Below are 20,210 nucleotides of genomic sequence, written 5' to 3' on the forward strand. Positions count from 1 at the left end.
TGGCCCGGGGTGCTGTGTGACACTGCTGTCTTCTGACCCCCCCCCCCATCCAGTCCCTTTGTCAGAGGAGTTTGAACTTGTTTCCACAGCGAATCTTTGTGGAACTTACCTGGGGAATGACATGACGGAAAGGGTGTTTTGTAAGGTTAGCAGGGTGGTGGTGGGCAGGGTGGACCCGGGCATCTGAGGAGTGAGGACCTGGCCAGTTACTAAATTCTGCCAACAAGTCTGTCTCTGAACAGCCCTAAATACATAGATGACCTCACACCTTGGTTTTCCAGGATTTGGCGAGCCTGGTGAGAACTTTGAAACAAAAGTAAACTCAGGCAAGCCGAGTGCCTTTGTATTCTCTGTAAACATCTAAAGTTGCTGTCTTGACCTGCATCTAAAAATGTAGAAACAGATTTTATTTGAACAAGCTGATTGGCAACTCTTGGTGTATTGATTTTAAAATTTGATTTCTGCCTGATTCATTAGCTAGAAACTTTAAAAACATAGCCCCTTTTTTTTTTTTTTTTTTTAGATTTTATTTATTTGACAGAGAGAAACAGCAAGAGAGGGAACACAAACAAGGGGAGTGTGAGAGGGAGAAGCAGGCTTCCTGCCGAGCAGGGAACCTGATGTGGGGCTCGATCCCAGGACCCTGGGCTCATGACGTGAGCCAAAGGCAGATGCTTAATGGCTGAGCCACCCAGGCACCCCAAAACATAGCCACTTTCAGAATCAGTTTCCATTCCTCCTTTTAAAAAAAAAATTTTTGTAAAAGATTTTATTTATTTATTTGAGGTGGGGGGGGAGCACAAGCACGGGGAGGGGCAAAGGGAGAGGGAGTGAGAGAATCTTAAGCTAACTCTTCCCTGAGCATGGAGCCCAATGTGGGGCTCGATCTCAGGACCCCAAGACCATGACCTGAGCCAAAATCAAGAGTCGGACGCATCACCGACAGAGTCACCCAGGTGACCCCCTCCTTTTCTTAAAGTTACTCTATTTTCCTTCTTTTACAAGGAAGATTTCCATGACTCGCTGGGGGTTTGCATTGTTTCCATATGTAGTCCGGTATGGAGCTGGCTTTAGATGCGTAAGCCACTGTGGAGGGTTTTTCTTGCAAAGGCAAGCCAGCTGTGTGCCCTTTGCTCGGAGGCATGGCAAGGGCTGACTGGTCTGGTAGGGTGTTGGCTGATTGCCCCAGCCTGGGGGCCTGGCCCAGCTAGACTGCCTGCAATGATAGATTCCGTGGCTCTCCTCTGGGATTTCCTCCGCAGTCGGACAGGCAGCCGTTGCCAGGTGAGCAATAAGGGCTTATCTTCAGTTCTACGGCCACCTTTGCTGCTGGACAAAGCTTTACTTTTTTTTTTTTTTTTTAAGAATTTATTTATTTGACAGAGATAGAGATAGCCAGTGAGAGAGGGAACACAAGCAGGGGGAGTGGGAGAGGAAGAAGCAGGCTCATAGTGGAGGAGCCTGATGTGGGGCTCGATCCCACAACACGGGGATCACGCCCTGAGCCGAAGGCAGACGCTTAACCGCTGTGCCACCCAGGCGCCCCTGGACAAAGCTTTAGATCCGTGCAAAGCAGAATTAAGCCCGGATCCGATAAACACATCTTCATGCTGAAGCTAAGGCCGATTTTGCTTTGAGACTGTGTAGCTTCTATTAAGAGGTGACAGCTGACTTTCCTTTCTTCATCTGTGAACACATATGTATTGGTGCAAAAACAGTTTGCTTCTTCACCAAGCCCGGTCTAATTTGACTTCTGCTAAAGGAGCATCTGGAATCTTGGCTTTAACTTTTGCCAAATCATGAACAAAGTCATCATAACTTTGTTGCTGAATCTGTCGAGTAAGCTTATGATGCCGTGGTGTCAACAGCTCAGAGCTATGTTAGGGAAATGCAGGAAGTAGCAGGGCGTATTTGAGGTGCACTTGGCTTTCAGAGAGCCTGGTATTTGAAAATCAGCGTTTTCACTGAAGGTCTATCATTGAAAGCGTAATTCTTGGATATATGGATGTTCTCTTTACGTTCCTTTGTGTATTAGGCTCCTGCAGTAAACACGTTTACCAATTACAGACTTCAGCTCTGCTTTCTAGGAATGGTTCTTGTGCATGAGCTGAACACTATTTTTAGAACAAAAGACTAGGTCTGTGATGTGGAGATACAAGAGACAGGGGGTAGGATCTCAGGGCGTTTTACGGAGAGATTTTCTATCTGCTAAAGAGGCCTGCCCTGCTAGTTTCCAGGCTAGTGGCCTCCCTGTGTTTTCTTGCTGGGTCCTGTTTGGGCCCCTTGGAAGCTTTGAACTCTAAGTCAGAAAAGGAGACTTAAGAGATGAAGCTCCCTTAGTCTCTTGGTTGAGGTGGGACTTCTTCGTGTCCAGGCCTGACTCCTTGCCCGCAGCTCTGTGACACCAGCTTTACCTGGGGAAGGGGGCCTGCACCCTGATAGACCTGAGTTCTCTGAGACCCCAGAAAGGTCTTGGACCACTCTCCCACACCTGAAGGTTGATGTTGTGAAGCTGCAGGTATGGGGACCAGGCCTTGAGGCGAGGTTGGAGCCCCTACTCCTGGTGGTCCTTGATCCCCCTCCTCCCACCTCTGCTGACCTCCTTCCTCACTTGCTGGCCCATAGCCAGAGAACAGGGTACCCTAGGAGAGAACCCTGGATTCTCTGTTGGCTCCCATTCTTCATCTCCTGCTCAGGCAGGGCAAGTGTCTCCAATGGTGGAGACAGATTGCAGCTTTGTCCCAAGGCAGGGTGCTGTTCCCACTGCCCCTTGCTTTTACAAAGTCAATTCTTTTTTCTTTTCACAGTTTCAATCACAGACAAGTATATATATTTACATTTATAGGTAGATGTGGAACTAGGAAAGTTCTGAGAGGACATACACCAAACTCTTCTGGAGTGCCCTGGCCACAGGGTTTGCAAGTCACTTCTGTTTCTACCTCATAGGTTTCCTGACCTGAATTTTTTTATGGTGAGATGTATTACTTTTATAGTCACACAAAAGCAGTTCAAATTCCACTTGGAAAAACAAATGTGTAATAAACTCAAACAGAAGAAACCCATTTTTTTTTTTTTTTAAGATTCTGAGAGAGAATGAGAGCGTGAACACAAGTCTGGGGGAAGGGCAGAGAGAGAGAGGGAGAAGCACACTCCCTGCTGAGCAGGGAGCCCGATGCGGGGCTCCATCCCAGGACCCTGAGATCATGACCTGAGCCGAAGGTAGGTGCTTAACCAGGTGCCCCCTTAGAAGAAACCCGTTTTAAACATCATGTCTCATACCTGGGACTACTCAGCTGGCCCTTCCTTCCCGCCCTCCCGCTGGATGAGGGTCTCCTGCCTCCCCCCACTTCCTGTTGCAGTGCGGCATTGGGAAGCTTTCTGAGGATAATGGTGGGGCTTCTGTTGACCAGACTGGGAACTCATGTGCTGAGTAGAGAGAGCCCACTGATAATTGGGTATAGAAAAGCATTGAGTGATGGGGCGCCTGGGTGGCTCAGTCGTTAAGCGTCTGCCTTCAGCTCAGGTCATGATCCCAGCATTCTGGGATCGAGCCCCGCATCGGGCTCCCTGCTCAGCGGGAAGCCTGCTTCTCCTTCTCCCACTCCCCCTGCTTGTGTTCCCTCTCTCTCTGTCAAATAAATAAATAAAATCTTTTAAAAAGAAGAAAAAAAGCATTGAGTGAAGGGTCAGGTGCTTTCTGGGAAAAGTCCAGGAGAACCCACCTGCCTGATGGTGGAGTTCATCATTTTATTCAGCCAGCCTTAAGTGAGTACCTACTGTTTGCTAAAACACACTCTATCCCTAGGCCACACAAATGAGGAAAGTGCTTGAGCCAGCCCACTGTCTAGTGTGGTTCAGTTTTGTCTGGGGGAGAGAGGTGGTCGGTGGGTGAAAGACGCAGGTAAAACAAATAAATTACAACTGTGTGCATGTCTTCTGACTATGTTAGTTATAGGTTATTTTTGTGGTGGTTGTGTTTTTCTTTTTTTTGTGTTGTAATAACTGAACAGATTTAAGCCATGACCTCAGCTCGCCCCTCAGCTGTGTAACTGAGGTACTGACGCCCTCACTTCCTTCACACCTGTGAAGATATAACCGTGCCCTCCAGTGATCTGCCTTAGAGCCAGGAAGGGGGCTCCTTACGTGGGGAGAGCGGAGCCACGGAGGAAATTGCCTTTTTGTGAGGATAGCGTTGGTTGGCCCAGACGGCCCAGGTTCCTTCTCGCTCTCAAAGCTTGTATTTTGCTCCCAGAGGTTTTTAACGGGCCCCAGGGGTTCCAATGGGCAGCCAAGGGAGAGGGCATTGATCCAAGCTTACTTCCTTGTTTGACACTGAGGCTAAAGGCCAAGGGCCACCTTCCTCATCACTTGCTGGTCCTGTCAGAGTCACATGCTGTCCCCTGCGGTGCCCACTGCCTGACATTGGCTTTTGAGGCAAGCTGCTGCTTCAGGTCACCCCTTAAGGGAATTGGCCTTGACCAGCTGGCCTCACTGGACCCCGGGATGGCCTTGCCTGGCCTCCCTCATCACCAGGGACAGCAGCGAGCTCAGAGTCCAGCTCTGGTGAGGTTCTTCTGGCAGTTACCCCCTGCCCACATCAGCTCTCTCTCTCAGAGGCATTCTGCTTACTGTGCTAAGAAGAGACAGCCCCTTTCCACAAGCTCTGATGAAGATGCCCTGCGCGGCTCCCACCTTGCCCCTCACTCTCCTCGGGTCCCTAGAATCGCTGCCGACTGGGCTGACGACAGCTATGGCCAGGAGGCCTCTTGGGATGGCTGAGCAGCTTCTCCTGCCCTGTCGGTTTGTGTGGATAGTTACTGCTTGTTCCTGCCCTGAAAATGGAGCTAGTGGCACTTTTGTGGCTAAAAGACACTTGGCAAATACTGGCCCTGGGTCTTGCCTTGTCCAGTCCCATTACCCAGTCACATGTTTTTCCATGTGATTTTTCCCTCTCTTCTCCCAGTGACCTTTCCTTAAGTTTTCAGCGTAAAGTGGATTCGTTATAACCAGCCCTGAGTCTCAGAAGCACACAGGGACTTGCTGTGCAATGAACCGTCAGCCCTGCTGGTAAGTGGATTAGCTTGGTCCAGGTAGGTCTATGCAGATAAGCAGTCTCATCACGGATAGACAGAGTCCAGCATTCAAAGGATAGTGTTCTCAAATGAGTCTGGGGGCTTTAGGGAACCTGGTGCGTACAGTTGTTGAATATGAGCTACGCTGGCCTCAAAAGTATTAAGGGACAGGGTGGAAGGGCCCAAATGGTAACCGTCAGACAAGGCAGGGAAGTCTGACGGCTCAGTCGGAGGACCAGTCATGGCCTCTTCCCGTTTGATGATGGGCTCTTACTTCATGTCTGCTTGCTTAGGGAGAAGGCTATGTATTGGCAGTCATTAAAACATGCAAGGGCCTCTGCTTGTTAGCTGTGCCCAATGATGAGGACTTTGCATAGTAATGGACTTAGTTTATGAGGCAGATTGCAGGGTAGGGCGCCTGGTGAAGGTTGGCCCCCTGCCCTGAGCCTTCTCTTGCATTTTAGGCTTTCTGAGGTTAGAAAGCAAAGGGAGAGGTTATTACATACCTTGGAGGGATCTAGCAAGCAGCAGGAGGCAGAGATGAGCACCCCTGGGTTAACAACACCACAGGGCACGCCCTTGCGGCAGTGAACGAAGGCTTATTTTATGTGGGAAGGGCAGGCACTGAATCTTTGTTTTCATGGTGCCTTTTGACTATAATGTCGTTTGCAAGCTCCGTATGTCTATCTCAAAGAATGCGTACTGTTGGCCCTTAACGACGTGGGGGTTAGGAACACTGCCCCTCTCCCCCATGTTCAGTGGAAAATCTGCGTGTAATTTTTCATCCCCCCACAACTATTAATAGCCTACTGTTGACCGGAAGGAAGTCTTACCAATAACAAATAGTTGATGAACACAGATTTTGTACATTATAGGTATTATGTATTCTTACAATAAAGGAAGTTGGAGAAAAGGAAATGTTAAAACCATAAGGAAGAGAAAATACACTTGTAGTACTGTTCTGTATCAAAAAAAGTTCACATATAAGTGGCCCTGTGCAGTCAGTCTCATGGTGTTCAAGGGTCAAATGGGTGTTGCTTGGTTCCGTTCATGAAGAAGGGAAGCACATCCACTGAATTTAAAGGAACAAGTGGGTATTTGGGGTTTGGGCTTTCTTCCCTTTAAGGATACCAGACCTTAAATTCGTGTGTGTGTGTGTGTGTGTGTGTGTGTGAGAGAGAGAGAGAGAGAGAGAGAGAGAGAATCTATACCTGTTCAAATCATGAAGAGAATATCAGATGTACTGGCTTTTAGAAAACAAATCCTGGGCACTGGGCTGGCTCAGTCAGTAGAGCATGTGACTCTTGATCTGAGGGTTGTAAGTTCAAGCCCCACCTTGGGCATACAGATTACTTTTATTTTTTTTTTAAAGAATTTATTTATTTATTTATTTGAGAGAGAGAGTGTGTGCATGCAAGCGAGGGGAGGAGTAGAGGGAGAGGGACAAAGCAGACTCAGCGCTGAGTGCTGAGCAAGACATGGGGCTTGATCCCATGACCCCAAGATCACGACCTGAGCCAAAATCAAGAGTCGGACACCTAACCAACGAGGTGCCCCATAAGATTTTATTTTTAAGTAATCTCTGTACCCAGCACGGGGCTTGAACTCACAGCCCCAAGATCAAGAGTTGCATGCTGTACTGACTGAGCCAGCCAGGTGCCCAGGATTTGTTTTCTAAAAGGTTATTTGGAAAATAACCACCTTTCTTCTCTTCTGGTGTAGGAGAAGCTGGATACAGCTTTTTGATAGGGAAATTGTCAGATTATTTGCTTTTGTGAATGGGCCTATTTTTCCAGGGTGAACACCCTGGTCTGAATGTTGGGCAAGAGCCTGTGGGATCCCAGGCTATGTGCCAGGGCCTTGTTATGTTCACCATAGGATTCACTTGGCATTTGCAGCTGGAGTGCCAGCCACGCTGTTCTTGGAGGGAATGGGAGGCAGCTCCAAATGCTGGAGGAGGCCTGGGGGACTATTTTATAGGTGGCCAGTGCATCACCAAAGGCGGCACGTGGTTCTTAGAGGGTATAGGTGTCAGAGAAGCATGTGCCTTAGCTACGCTCAGGCACAAGGCATTTTGGGGTGACATTGCTACTGGCTGGGGTTGGAGGAGGGACCAGAGCTAGGGTAGCCAGGCTGATCCAGTCCGTTGAGTCAGGATGAGGGGGTGGTGGGGGAGGTGTCAGGTCAGGGTGCAGCCTCAGTGGGGAGAACTGGAGTGTTGTCAAAAACCCAGTAGCTACCAATCATTTTTTGCCCTGTGCCAGGGAATCTGTCTCTCTGTTTCTTCATTATTCTCCTTCTACTGTTTCATAGATGAGGAATTTGAGTCTCAAAGATTGAGTTTTCTAAGACTCCAAAGCCTCTGAACCCCAGGACTGAAATCTGAGTTTGTTTGACTTGGCATGCATGGCGCTTGTGGAATTGCACCTGCCTCTGAATGGGGGCCGTGGGGGCCCCCCGATCCCTGGGAGCTGCGATGGGTGGGAGTGTAACTGACTGGGCATTTGCCCTGTCCCAGCCTGGGACTCTCTACATGGAAGGGTTGTACTTCAAGTGATGGCTTGATCACTTCAAAGCCAGAGCTGCAAGGGGCTGTCACAGGGGTCCTGGCGTACTCGAGTCCTTGGAGTTACAGGGCCATGTAGGACAGTCCTACTTACTAATGAATTATCCACCTATAAAATCACCACCTATAAAATCACTTCCCACCCTCTTGGGTCCCCGTGCACCCCTCTCAGGTAAGACCAGTGTCTCCCCACAGCCATTGCCTCAGATCTGGCTATTAGAAATCTGGGAATATTATGGAAATGGAAATTCAATGTAAATTAAGTACAAAGTGATACTGCAGATCTTGAAAAAGGTCCAGTGTGTCATGAAGACGCTAAAGGTAATGTTAATACAATTCTTGGTACTCCTACATTTTGACAAATGAAGGTCTGAGAGAATACAAGTTTACCATTGAAGAAGAAGGGGTGTGATGACTCTTTTGGAAAGGAATTGATACCAGAAGACTGTGAAAGGCACCTAGAAAACTGATGAGCCCTTGAATCGTTTGCAAAAATGACCTTTTTGATGATCTTATTAAAAGCAAGCCATAAAGCAAAAGGTTCAGGGTAGCTGGTCAGAAAAAGTTCACACGAAACAAAAGAAAGAACACAGTCCATTTTGTTGTTGTTCTTTAGGACAAATTAGAACATGGTTATAATTGCGTGTTTTTAACTTAATTTTATCAATGTAATATAAAATAGGCTTATCCTTCTCATTATAGTCCCCTTTTTTCAAGATAAAAACCCAGTTACATTTTTTTCTATCTACATCCTCAACCAAACCATTTACTATGAAATGATGGTCTTTGTTCAAATGGACTGATCGTAAAGTTACCAGCGTCTGCACACCACCCTGGTCTCTATAACAATATTCTCAGTTAACTAGGACCTCTTCTTATTTTAATCTGGCAAAAGAAACTAGATTAAGGAGGTTTTGGCTGGTGGTTTACAATTCTTTAGCAGCCCAAAAGAGTCCATGTTTTGCCTAATCATGTCTATTCTTACTGGTCTCTGAGAAACTTTCCCAAAGGGGTAATGTCTTCCTCATTTCTAGTTGCTTTTGAAATCATGGCCATCTAGAGACCATACTTTTCTATTGCATCCTAATGATTTTGAGATTTTATTTAATACAATTTTAAAATTTAATATTTATCAGTTAACCTGGTTCAGACCATTGGGTATTTGAATACTTAACAGTACTATCTAATGCTTTAGAAAAACTGCACAGTTTCCAAGTTTATATTATAAGAGGCACCTTGTCTTTTTTGAGAAAATTGCAGCATAAAAGGATCAGTCACTTCCCTGGTCAACATAAAGCAGCCCTGTTAACCAAGGAGGAATGCTCAGGATTCAGCAAGGCAAGATGGGCCTCGCATTCAGGGTGCAGGCTGGGAACATTTCAGCCTCTTAAAGACAGCTTTTGTCCAGTCTTTTTTTGTTTTGTTTTTGTTTTTGTTTTTTTAATAGACTTTATTTTTTATTTTTATTTTATTTTTTATTTTTTTTAAGATTTTATTTATTTATTTGACAGAGATAGAGACAGCCAGCGAGAGAGGGAACACAAGCAGGGGGAGCGGGAGAGGAAGAAGCAGGCTCATAGCAGAGGAGCCTGATGTGGGGCTCGATCCCATAACGCTGGGATCATGCCCTGAGCCAAAGGCAGACACTTAACCGCTGTGCCACCCAGGCGCCCCTAGACTTTATTTTTTAAAACAGTTTCAGATTTACAGAAATCCCTGATCCATTTTACAATGCAGTTTTAACGCCTAGATTTTTTTTCCCTCTTTCTGCAGACGTCGCCTCATCTCCCAGAGATCATCCTTGGAGACCCTGGAAGATATTGAGGAGAATGCCCCTCTACGGAGGTAAGTTTTTACTGTTGCATTTATGTGTATGTAAATGGCCTACAGTACAATATGACAGTCAAAGTTTGATTTTTTTTTTAAGTCCTTGATCTGCAGAATTAAATTTTTTCAATGATGGCCTGACCCCCAGACTCATACAGTTTGGAAACCCCAAGCCTGAGAACCACTAGAGCGGTATTAAATCTCAGCTAAGTATTGGGAAAGGCCAGTTTGCTGGTGGATTTGGGTGCTGTTTCCTTTTCAGTGTGAAAGCTGCTGCTTGATGAAGACGAGCCCATCATTGTCCCAACTTTCTTAGGTGCCGTGACACGGTGATCACAATCCTGGATTTCATTAGCAGGTGCCCACCACATGACCCCATCACCAGTTGCTGGGGAAACTCAAATTAGGATAGCTGTGAGGGCTTCATTGGGGCCGAAAGTGATTTCTCCATTGGGATTAGAAAGGTAGCCCAAAGTGTTTGGGTGACCGCAGTTGCTGAGCTGTGCCGTGCCGTGCCTCTGGCAGCTTTCCTTGCTCTCGTCCTGCATCTCACCATCGACCCCCATCTGTGCCTTGGTTCCCCCTGGCCCTCCTTGAGTGGAGGAGATCATATTCACACAGCACATCTCCTTTAGTCCTCAGAGCGGCTCAGCTGGGCTGGTTACGGGGTGCTCCTCCTGCAAAAGTAACCGAGCCAGGATGGGCCACGGACGCTTCACAGGGCACGCGCCTTGGCTTCACAGGGCGTGCGCACGGGTTGCGCCGGGGGAGGCGTGCGGGAGAACGTACTCTCCCATTGGCTCGCAACTGCTTCCGTTATCCACGTCTGGGCGCCTCGTGCTTTGGCCTCTGACTAGAACTCAGGAGTGCGGACTCGTCTTTTGAGCCTGACAGAGTGCTGCTGTGGACCGAGGTTTCTCACCCAGGAGCCTGCCCCTTCCCCGCCTGGGGCTTTACTCCCAGGTTAGTCCTGTCCACAGACCACCTGGATGGAAGGTGAAGCATAGACAAGCTGCAGATCTGATCGAAAGTGTTGGGTGACTGAGTCTTGCTGCTGATGTCATTCCAAAGACAAAGTCAGGGCCAGCCAGTCAGATTTCCACTTTTGAAGTCCTTTTGAAAACGTACGTAATCTCTGGGACCATCTTAGGGTGAATGGCGTGTGGCTGTTTGATTAAAGTTGCTTGAGTGCGAGTGTTCTTCTGTCCCTTACTATTAAATATTGGGAGAAGGCTATTTCATTGGGTAATCCTACCAAAAGCTGCACAAAAAGTCCACCTAGGGAGCTGGCTCTGGTCCAGAGTAATCCTCGAAAGGGGAGGAAAAATGTTCTCAGGTGGCTCGGATCGGCTTTAGCATCGGAGCCGATAAGGTCACTCTTGCCGCAAATGGGGAAATCAGTGAATACAACTAAAACGCTCCTGGTGTTTCGAGAGGCTGCGAGAAGCCTCAGTTTTAAAGCACTGTGGTAGCTGTGAGTCAAGGAAAAGCAGGTAAAAATATGTTATTCTGTCTTCAGGGATTCAGGTGATTAAAGGGGGGTGGGGAGGAAAAGGGCGAGGAGGAGCTACGTGCTGTGTGTCTGGTCACGTGCCGCGTGGTCACCTCTGTAGCTTCCTCCCGGAATCCAGTCAGTCGTCTGATACTACAAAGGAGCACAGTAAAAAGGGTTTATCTGCCTTAGCTGTAACTTATCCAACTCTTACTTGCAGAATACTATACTTAGTTTCCAGCAAATCTTGTGTAAATATAAAATTTAAAAAGTTTGAAACCAAGGGAATCTGGGCAATTTGGGAAGGCTTTTTTTTCCCTAATAGGTTTTTTTTTTTAATTTAAAAAAAGTTCTAATATTTGTTTAGAAAGGATGAGCACTGGATAATGTACAGAATTGTTGAATGACTATATCGTACCCCTGAAACTAAGGTAATGCTGTATGGAACTATTCTAGAATTAAATATAACAACTAACTAACTTAGAAATGTACTTATTCCTAGGAAATAAGATTAGCATGGCATAGGAGAAGGGATGTTCATTTGGGAGTCTGGGGGCCTGAATTCTTGGTTTGATTCTTCTACTAACTGGTTACCTGGTCTTGGACATTTTATTTAGCTTCTCTGGGGCCTCAGTTTTCCCATCTGTAAAATGGGAGGGCAAACTGAGTGCTCTCTGAGGTCCTTTCCAGCTCCCAGTTTTGTGAAACAAATGTACCAGTAATGATACTGAAGTGTTTTGGGAACTGTGGGGGCGGAAGGCTATTAGCCCAACTTGCTTTTAAACTCAGCACATTGAACAAATGGCTGCAAGGCATCTATTAAAAACCTTTTGCATAATTGTGTGCTGTAATCAGTGCTAACAAGAAAGAGCTAATCTTTCATTAAATTAGTTTTTAATTTAATTCTATCCTGATTTAATTTTGCATCACTTAAGATGTATGTTTTAAAATGGATACTGAAATTAATTCGTTCTTTGCTTAACCTGCCACAAGCCGAGTGCGCAGTCTTCCAGTTTCCTTGGCAATTGTTGCTAATGCCACAGTTCTCTTTTAAAACATTTCTCAGATTCCCTGGTGGTTTAGTTGAATGCTTTAAAAAACGCACGACCACAAACAACTTGCTGAAGGAGGAGCCAGATTAGTAGCCTACGTGCTTATAATTGGGTGCTGATAAGTTTTTTCAAGTCTCGCTTTTCTCTTGCACATCACAGTTTGCTAATAAGTTAACATCCTGTACACCTGCCTAGAACGCCAAGAGTTAAGTGTTCATAATGAAAGCCTTTACACTAAGGAGTTTTCCACCTACCTGGTGGTGACCTGGTATCCTAGTATTAAGGACCCGGGGCGTTGCTACAAGGTGTCCAGAAAAACCTCAGTTTGGTGGTGGCAAACGTGCCAGCCATCTCACCTGCCCGTTTTCCAGCCTTTCTAGGTTGATGGGTGCTGGCTGCTGGACCATTTAGTGATTACTGGCACCTCCTCCTTCCCAGTGAGTGCCAGCAAGTACCTGTAGCCCTTTTGTCGACTTCCAGTTCTAGCAGAAGGCCGGGGAATTTTGTGCTCAAACCTGAAGGGTAGTAATAGCTCTTCCTGCCGGCATGAGAGGCAGAGAGAAGCTCAGGTCTTCCCTCCTCTGGGCTGGGATCTGTACCAGCTTCCGGCCTCTGGGGGCAGGAGTACCTACCCTCCACTCCCAGTCCAGCTCTTGGCCTGCTGCCCTCAGTCTGGCTAGCTCAGGAAGCTCTGCTCTTTGGGGGGAAGGAGGGTAAGAGTATGAGGACACTTCCGGACACTTGGCCTCACCCAGAAACCAATGGAAGCAAAGCTTTATGCTTTCAGAGATTCTCTTCTCGCCAGTGCTTCTGCAGTGTGTGTGAGAGACATTCAGGGACCTTGGGTGGCCTGTAGACTCAGTCATTTTAGAGGTAGAACTGAGGCAGTTTGGGGTCCTGGGTCTGCTTCCAGAGAGCTGCCCCAAGAAGGCAGAGTGAGGTTTCATGCCCTTGAATCTCAGTAAGACTAAATCTGAGTTTGGAAGCTTGGTGTGGGAAGGGGGATTGATGGGTGCTATCTGTTCAAACCCTGCCTGAAGGCCACAGGAAACATCTTCTAAATACGGGTCTTTGAAAGAGTCTAAAACCAAGAATTCAGGACCCTTGGTGACAGCTAAAATTTTAAGAATCTAGGAAGCAAATGGTAACAAAATATCATGCTTTGTAGCTAATGGTCTGTTAATAGTCACAGCACTGAGATTTGTATACAAATATCTGCTTCTGTATACACGTGTATGAATGTGAATGCTTATATTTAAATGTGTCATTTGATAGTTTATGAATCTCTTGTATGTGTCGTTACATCTAATCCTCATAACAAGGCCGGAAGGGATCTGAAATATTACTAGTGATAGGTCAGGGTGTCAGAGTTAGTGAGTTTGGGGCTGGAGGCAGGGAGGACCATGGTTGCTGCTGAAGTGCCCTACAGGGCCACATGGGCTCTGCGCATGGCCTGTGGACCCCACTCTGATGCGGTGGACATGACTTGAAGGGGGCTTTCTACCCTCAAGACCCAAGGACTGGGGAACTCCATTTTCCCAATGAAAGGGGCTGAATATCTGATACCGTGTCTGCTTTAGTCTGTACTCATTTACTTCAGTATGGGGTTTTCCCAAGTTAAATGGGAAAAAAAATCATTCTCAGTACTCTCGGGGAATGGCTCCTAGGAAGACTGGGTCTTTACCAGAGGGTGGGTAAAGGGGCTTGGGAGGACATAGACCTGACGTCTGGGCAAGGGACATCACCCTTTTTCCCTTGAGCGGGGTCCTTGTAGTTGCTGTGCAGGTCGGTTCCCCAGTCCTGTGCCCCAGCATGCACCCACAGCCCACCTGCCCTCAACTGTACCTCCTTGTTGGGTCATCTTGTTAGACTTACCTGAAGCCTCAAAGTTCAGAACTGACTGAACTCAGGTGATAGCCCCACCCCTGAGCTCAGTGTGGCTTTGGGAAGCCAGGTACTGCTGCTCTAAAACTCACTCTTCGAAGCCCATGGTCCTACGTACCCACGCTCCATGGCAGGAACCAGCCCTTGGGGCCAATGGTCAGAAAGGTTTAAGTAGACAAAAAAATTGGTAGCAAAAACCCAAATAGAGATGTCACAGCTCCCTTTCTCAAGACAAGACCAAACTTCAGACTCTTATTCGTTGATTTTTTTTTTCTTGCCCCTTTTCTTGTTGCTGCAGTTGTATAACTTTAGAATCTGCCAGGTAACTTGTAAAGAAATAGAGACAAACAAGATCTTCTTAGCCTCTGGTGTGTTCTGTTAGTCCTGTAGCACAGGCAGTGTCATATATTCCAGGAAAAAAGGAATGTGAATCCAAGTCATTTTGTTTAACAAATATTCATTTAGAATAAATGTATCTTGGGGAAAAAGAGAAAGAAAAGAGCTGCTCGTTCAAAGTAGAGCCGTGACTTCCAGGCGTACGTAGTCAGGTGAAGCATTGGAGGAGTTGTCCAGGTGGTTCAGGCCAGAACCCTGCTACGGAAGAAAAATGATTTGGCGTTGCTTTTAAACTAAATTTTCCAGTGTTTTTCTTCCCCCTGTAAATTCTTTAAATTTACAGTTTTCTGTTCCCATAACCGGTGTTCATACAGGATTCTTTTTAAGATGACAAGAAAGAATAATGTCTTTGGAATCCATGTGGGTTATGTTATTGTAACTGAGGACAATAGTTTTCATTAGCTGGCTTTCCAGAGACCCATATAAGTGATTATCAGGATTATCAAGGAAGTTGTCTTTCGTTGGGCTTTTTTTTTTTTTTAAAGCTTCCTTGCTTCCAGCCGTATTGTCCTCATTATACCTGGGGTGATTCAAACCATTTGTCTGGTCTTCCTTCCTGTCTTTGTGCGGAGATGTCTCAGCTGTCCTGCGGGCAACTGACCGTGTTTTTGAAATGACTTTATTTTTCAGATGTCGAACTCTCTCAGGTTCGCCCAGACCAAAGAACTTTAAGAAGATTCATTTTATCAAGAACATGCGGCAGCACGATACCAGGAATGGCAGGTACCACACTAGTGAGAGCCGCCCCGCCAGCCTCCGTGCGGTAGGAGGGGGTGGTCTAGAAACGATGTGGGGAGCGGACTGTTGTCCTGGCCAGAGAAGCCCACGCTGTTCACATGAACGGGACCTCACAGAATCTTCCCAAACAGACTGTTTCCACCCCACTCCCACTAGAAACTCTACAGAAAATAATGCTCCCTGATAGCAATCAAAGGCTCGGTGAGATTTCAGGCTAACTACAAGTAGACTATTTAATAGCACTCAAATACATTTTTATAGAAAACCAAACAAAAAGTTGCATTTTTGGGTTTTTTTTTTTCTTTTTCTGCTTTGTTGCATTTTGTTTCCTTTTTTTCACTAGGGCTGTATGCTCTAGTCAGTAAATATCCCACCAGGTCTGTGCCTGAACTTGGTTTTGGTACCAGCTGTGATGGCTCGTTAGGAGAGCAGAATAACAGCTTTGCCAGCAGGTTGTTTTTGGGCACCTGTTCGGATTCCCGGGCCTGCTGACATCTGGAGCATGTGTTTCTGCGGCTCTTCCATTGGTCTTTTGGAAAGTGCTATTATATGAAAATGACCATGATTGAAATTTGTATAAACCTGGTATTAAAACTCCTGGCAACAAATAGATCAGATCCTTGTCACGGGCATGCTTTTCTGTCTGAAGGGCTAATAAGTCTATTCACGGCAGCCTCACGACAGCACGGGAACAGAGCCCCAAGACCTCTCAGGGTCCCTGATGCTGTCTGTACCCTTTAGGGATGACCCCTCCCCACTGACCTGTGACCTGCCGAGTGGCGTCCCCTGAACAGGAAAGTTAGAGACGCCACCCTAGAGCAGAGGCCCTGCCACGATGACCATTTTGTTTTAGTGCCTCTGGATTTACAGAAAACCATATAGGCTCCACTAATAATCTCTAATCCATATCAAATGAAAATGGCTAAAAAGTCTTGAATTAGACACATGGACTGTCTAAGGCCCAGTGTACCTGTCTGTAATTTGGTATAAAATACACTATACAACCCGAAAGGTAACACTAATGATTACGGTGTTTTAAAATCTTGTTTTCTTGAAGTTAATACCTGTTTTTTAAACTGACTGAAATAGGGAACATAATTTTATAGCTATTCAGTGGTTTCAGAATAGCAGAACCGAGCTCCCTCATCAACTAGGGTTTGTATAGTCGGTGTATATTCCTATTTTAAATACAGAGTTTTTAGTTAAAATGTACCCAGCTATCATCTGTTAAGAGAATACTCTGAATTTCTCTCACTTAATCTCTCACAGTTATTGTATCTTATTCCCTGAACCATCCTGTTTTCTTTTTCTTTTGAGGCTCTTACGGAACTGAAACCTCATTCATGCCATTTTTAGTATAATTGCTCATCATTTATTTACATTTGTGTTCTTGTCATAATCTCCTTAGCATAGAGTAAACATAGGTAGCCTTTAATTCCCAAATCAAATCAAGACAAAGCCAAAGGAGTGGGCCAAGTTATCGCCTTCCCCAGCTCTGGGGGTGCGGACGCTGAGGAGGGTAGAGAGGCAGCTAAGCGCCCGGCCTGGTGTGGTAGTGAGAGCACACAGCTAATAAAACACTGGGGCCGATGGGATTGCCAGCATACAGGACAGAGCCGGCCTTCCCGGCACACCCTTGACCCAGGAACGGCATAAACAGTCCAGAAAGCATGCAGTTGCTAGCAGTTTTGCTGGGGAATTTTCAGAGGGAGCCAGGAAGGATTATTAGCTTATCTGAAGATCTGAGAACTGGAATTTAGGGCAGGAAAGCAAGCTAAGGGCTGTTGTGGGAACCACAGGCTATGGGCTGTGCCCCAGTCAGTTGTAACTGCCCAGGTGAGAGCTGCTTCTGCTTCTCCTGTGCCAGAGGAAGAGAAAAGGGCTGGAGGTGCTCTCCTTTCTTCCTCTGGGTTATTAGCAAGGCTGGACTGTCCTTAGATAGATGAAAGAAACAACTCAAGAGGACATCAGGAAGAAAATACAGTTTCTGAGGCGACAGAAGGAAATTGTGGTCAAGAGCTAATGAATGGGAGGATGTGACCCAGCCTTTCGAGAAAGGAAAGGAGAATTGTCCCCACCGCAGCTGGGCAGCAGGCATGAGACTGTCCTGACAGAAGGGCGTGTGGGTGAGCTCTAGTCCGGTGGTGGTGGGGAGGAGCGGTCCTGGTCGTGCTCTCGGAAGGGAGGGGCTGGTGCATGGGTAGGGGGCTCCGGTTCTGCCACCTCGGGTATACTGAGGCCCGTGCGTGGCACCACACCAGAGGGTGCGCTCTTGCAGCGAGGATCTCAAGTTTGCCTGCCAGGATCGGGAAGGAATGAGGCTCTATAGTGAAGCCTGGAGGTGTTCATTCAAGAGCTTGGAGGTCTGGACTGAAATTGGAATGGCCTGAGTACTGATATCCTGCCTCTTGTACCCGGGGAAGGAGACTGAGAAGGGGCTTGCAGAGTCCCCGGGCCCAGTTCCGCAGCAGCTCCCACTCATGGCTGTGCCAGTTCCCAAGCGTCCTTGTGACCTCCGACTAGCACACATCAGACTCTCAGGACTGCAGGCTGGACCCGGGCCCACTTGCTGCTCTGGAACTGAAGACCTCAGTGTGGAGGCTGCTCCATCCTCAGGCCTGCTGACCGTGTGACAGAGGCACCAACGGGGAAGAGGGTTGAGGTGCCAGGACTAGTGCAGCTGACGCCAGGAGAGGGGAGCATCTGTTTTGGGCCTCCGTGCCCAACCTGTGAGCGTGAAAAACACTTCCAAACAGGAAGGAGAAAAATCATAAAAACTGAGAACCAAATAGGATAAAAGAATACTTGCATCGAACTCAAGCGGACGTAATGATCAGCAATGTCAGAGTAGCCGCTTGGAACCAAACATTGGGATCTCAGCCAGCTTCCTGTGCCCCCACTTCTTTCTGTGACATGAGATGAATCTCAGCGACATGTGAAGTAGCAGTGAGCACCTTCAGCAAAATGTGTGATTCTGATGGAGGATGGAACCTACTTGAAGGAAAGCCTGTCTTCACCTTCTTCAAAATCAGTGAAGTCTGTGCAGCTGGCCTTGGGGACCTGCTGGAAGGCTTCGTGTGGGGGTAAAGTGCAGAACACCAAGCTCCGGGTGTTTCGGGGTCATGTTGCAGACCCTTGAGCCATATGGGGCTGAAGGCTGCAGGCTGGACACAGGTTAGAGACCCAGCAAAGGAAGCTTCAGCTCTTTCGTTGGGACCAGATGGTATCATGAGTTCTTGACCAGCCCCGCCGGGTGCTTCATCTCCTCACAGTTAGGGGCCGTGGTGAGGGGAGCTGCCGTGCTCCGGTTTCACTTCTGTTGTAACACAAACACAACACAGGTTGGTGATGGGGAAGTTGTGTTGCACTTGATGGCTGTGAAAGGAAGCAGTGCTTGGCTGGGTTTTAGGAAGACAGATCTCAGAACGTTCAGACTATGAAGTGGATTCTTGCAGCTGCAACCACATGGCCAAAAGGGATTTTAAATAGGTGGATCGTGAAGTGATAATTGGTAACATTTATTGAGTGCTTACTGGATACTAGGCTCTAAGTACTTTATATGCTTTGTTTCATTAACTCAATGGGGATTGAGTGAGTGAGTAGAGAGATCTTTTAAGTGACTTTTAGTTTTGAGAACTGTGTATCTTGAGGAATGGAAGGAATTTAGAAACAACCTTGCTGTTATTGTGTTAGGTAGAATGAAGCCCCCCAGAGACGTTCATGTCATTTCCTTGGGACCTGTGAATATGTTGGTTACATGGCAATGGGGAGTTGAGATTGCTGATGGAGTTGAGGTCACTGACCAGGTGCCCTTGAAATAGCAGGATTATCCTGGATTATCTGGGTTTGCCCAGGTAATCACCGGGGTTCTTAAAGGTGGAAGAGGGAGACAGGGGAGTCAGTGTCAGAGTATAGGATGTGAGAAAGACTCAACTCGCCATTGTTGGCTTTGAAGATGGAGAAAGGGCCATGAGCCAAGGACTGTGGTGGCCCCTAGAAGCTGGAAGAGGCAAGGAAACAGATTCTTTCTTTGAGCCTTCAGTGGGAACTGGCTCTAACCCCTCGATGTTAGCCCCACAAGACCCATTTCAGAGTCCTGATTACCAGAGTTATAATAACTCTGTTGTCTTAAGCCACTGGCTTTGTGGTAATTTGTTGCCGCAGCCGTAGGAGACAAAAACACTCATCATCCCAGTTGACAAAGGAGGAAGCTGGAGCACATGGCTGGAAAGTCGGGGGTAGAATCCAGATCCAGGCATCAGATTGCAAAGCTTGTTCTCATAATCAAAGGGAGAGGTGGGAGGTAAAGATCCAGATATTATAGGACAGCATGTCATGGTGGATTTTGAGAAAACTGTTGAACTCTGCTTTTTAAAATCCATTAGCTAAAGTCCAAAGACTAATAAAAGAATGGCTTAAGTAAACTTGTAAGGATAGTTTGAGGAGCCCTAAAGTCCAGAGTGAAGTAAAGATTGATGAAAAGAAAAATCGACACCCTTGTACATGGCTGGTGGGAGTGTAAAATGGTGCAGCCACTACAGAAAACAATTTGGCAGTTCCTCGAAAAGTTAAACATAAAATTATCCTATAACGCAGCAATTCCACTACCAGATACATACCTAAAAGAATTGAAAAGAGGAATTCAAACAGATGGTTGTATGCCAGTGTTCACCGTTTACCACAGCCAAAAGGTGGAAACAAACCAAGTGTCCCTCAGCAGATGAGTGGATGAACAAAATATGGGCTAGCCATACAAAGGAATACCATTCAGCCAAAATTAAGGAATGAAGTACTGATAATGTGCTACAGTATGTATGAACCTTGAAAACATCATGCTGACTGAAATAGGCCAGACACAAAAGGTCACACAGTGTATGATTCCATTTATACAAACTATCCGGAATAGGTAAATCTATAGAGACAGTCGCAGGTAAGCAGTTACCAGCGACTGGGTGAAGGGGGGCAGAGTTTCCATTTGGGGTAATGGGGAAGTCCTGGGAGTAGGGGTGGTGCCTGCACAGTGTTGTGCATGTTCTTAATGATGGCAAATTGTACACCTAAAAATGGTTAAATGGTCGATTTTATATTCTCTGTGCATTTTGCCACAATCAAATAAAATGCAAGTGATAGCCATGGGGCTTCTAAAACTGTATTCAGAGAGGGAGGGAAAGGATGGTAAACTT

The 20,210-nt window shown here is 46.7% G+C and overlaps 1 protein-coding gene across 1 annotated transcript in view; it reads left to right on the forward strand.

The window, feature by feature from the left end:
• CABLES1 (Cdk5 and Abl enzyme substrate 1) overlaps positions 1–20,210 on the forward strand; it is a gene marked incomplete at its 5' end in the record, with an annotated part of 116,716 nt that overhangs the window by 40,875 nt on the left and 55,631 nt on the right. The window contains 2 exons of the mRNA XM_034642194.1: positions 9,412–9,483; positions 14,920–15,012. Coding sequence (XP_034498085.1) covers positions 9,412–9,483; positions 14,920–15,012 — 165 coding nt within the window. The remainder of the gene's footprint in view (positions 1–9,411; positions 9,484–14,919; positions 15,013–20,210) is intronic.

This window comes from Ailuropoda melanoleuca, chromosome 14 (assembly GCF_002007445.2).
Source record: "Ailuropoda melanoleuca isolate Jingjing chromosome 14, ASM200744v2, whole genome shotgun sequence".
Taxonomy (NCBI): Eukaryota; Metazoa; Chordata; class Mammalia; order Carnivora; family Ursidae; genus Ailuropoda; species Ailuropoda melanoleuca.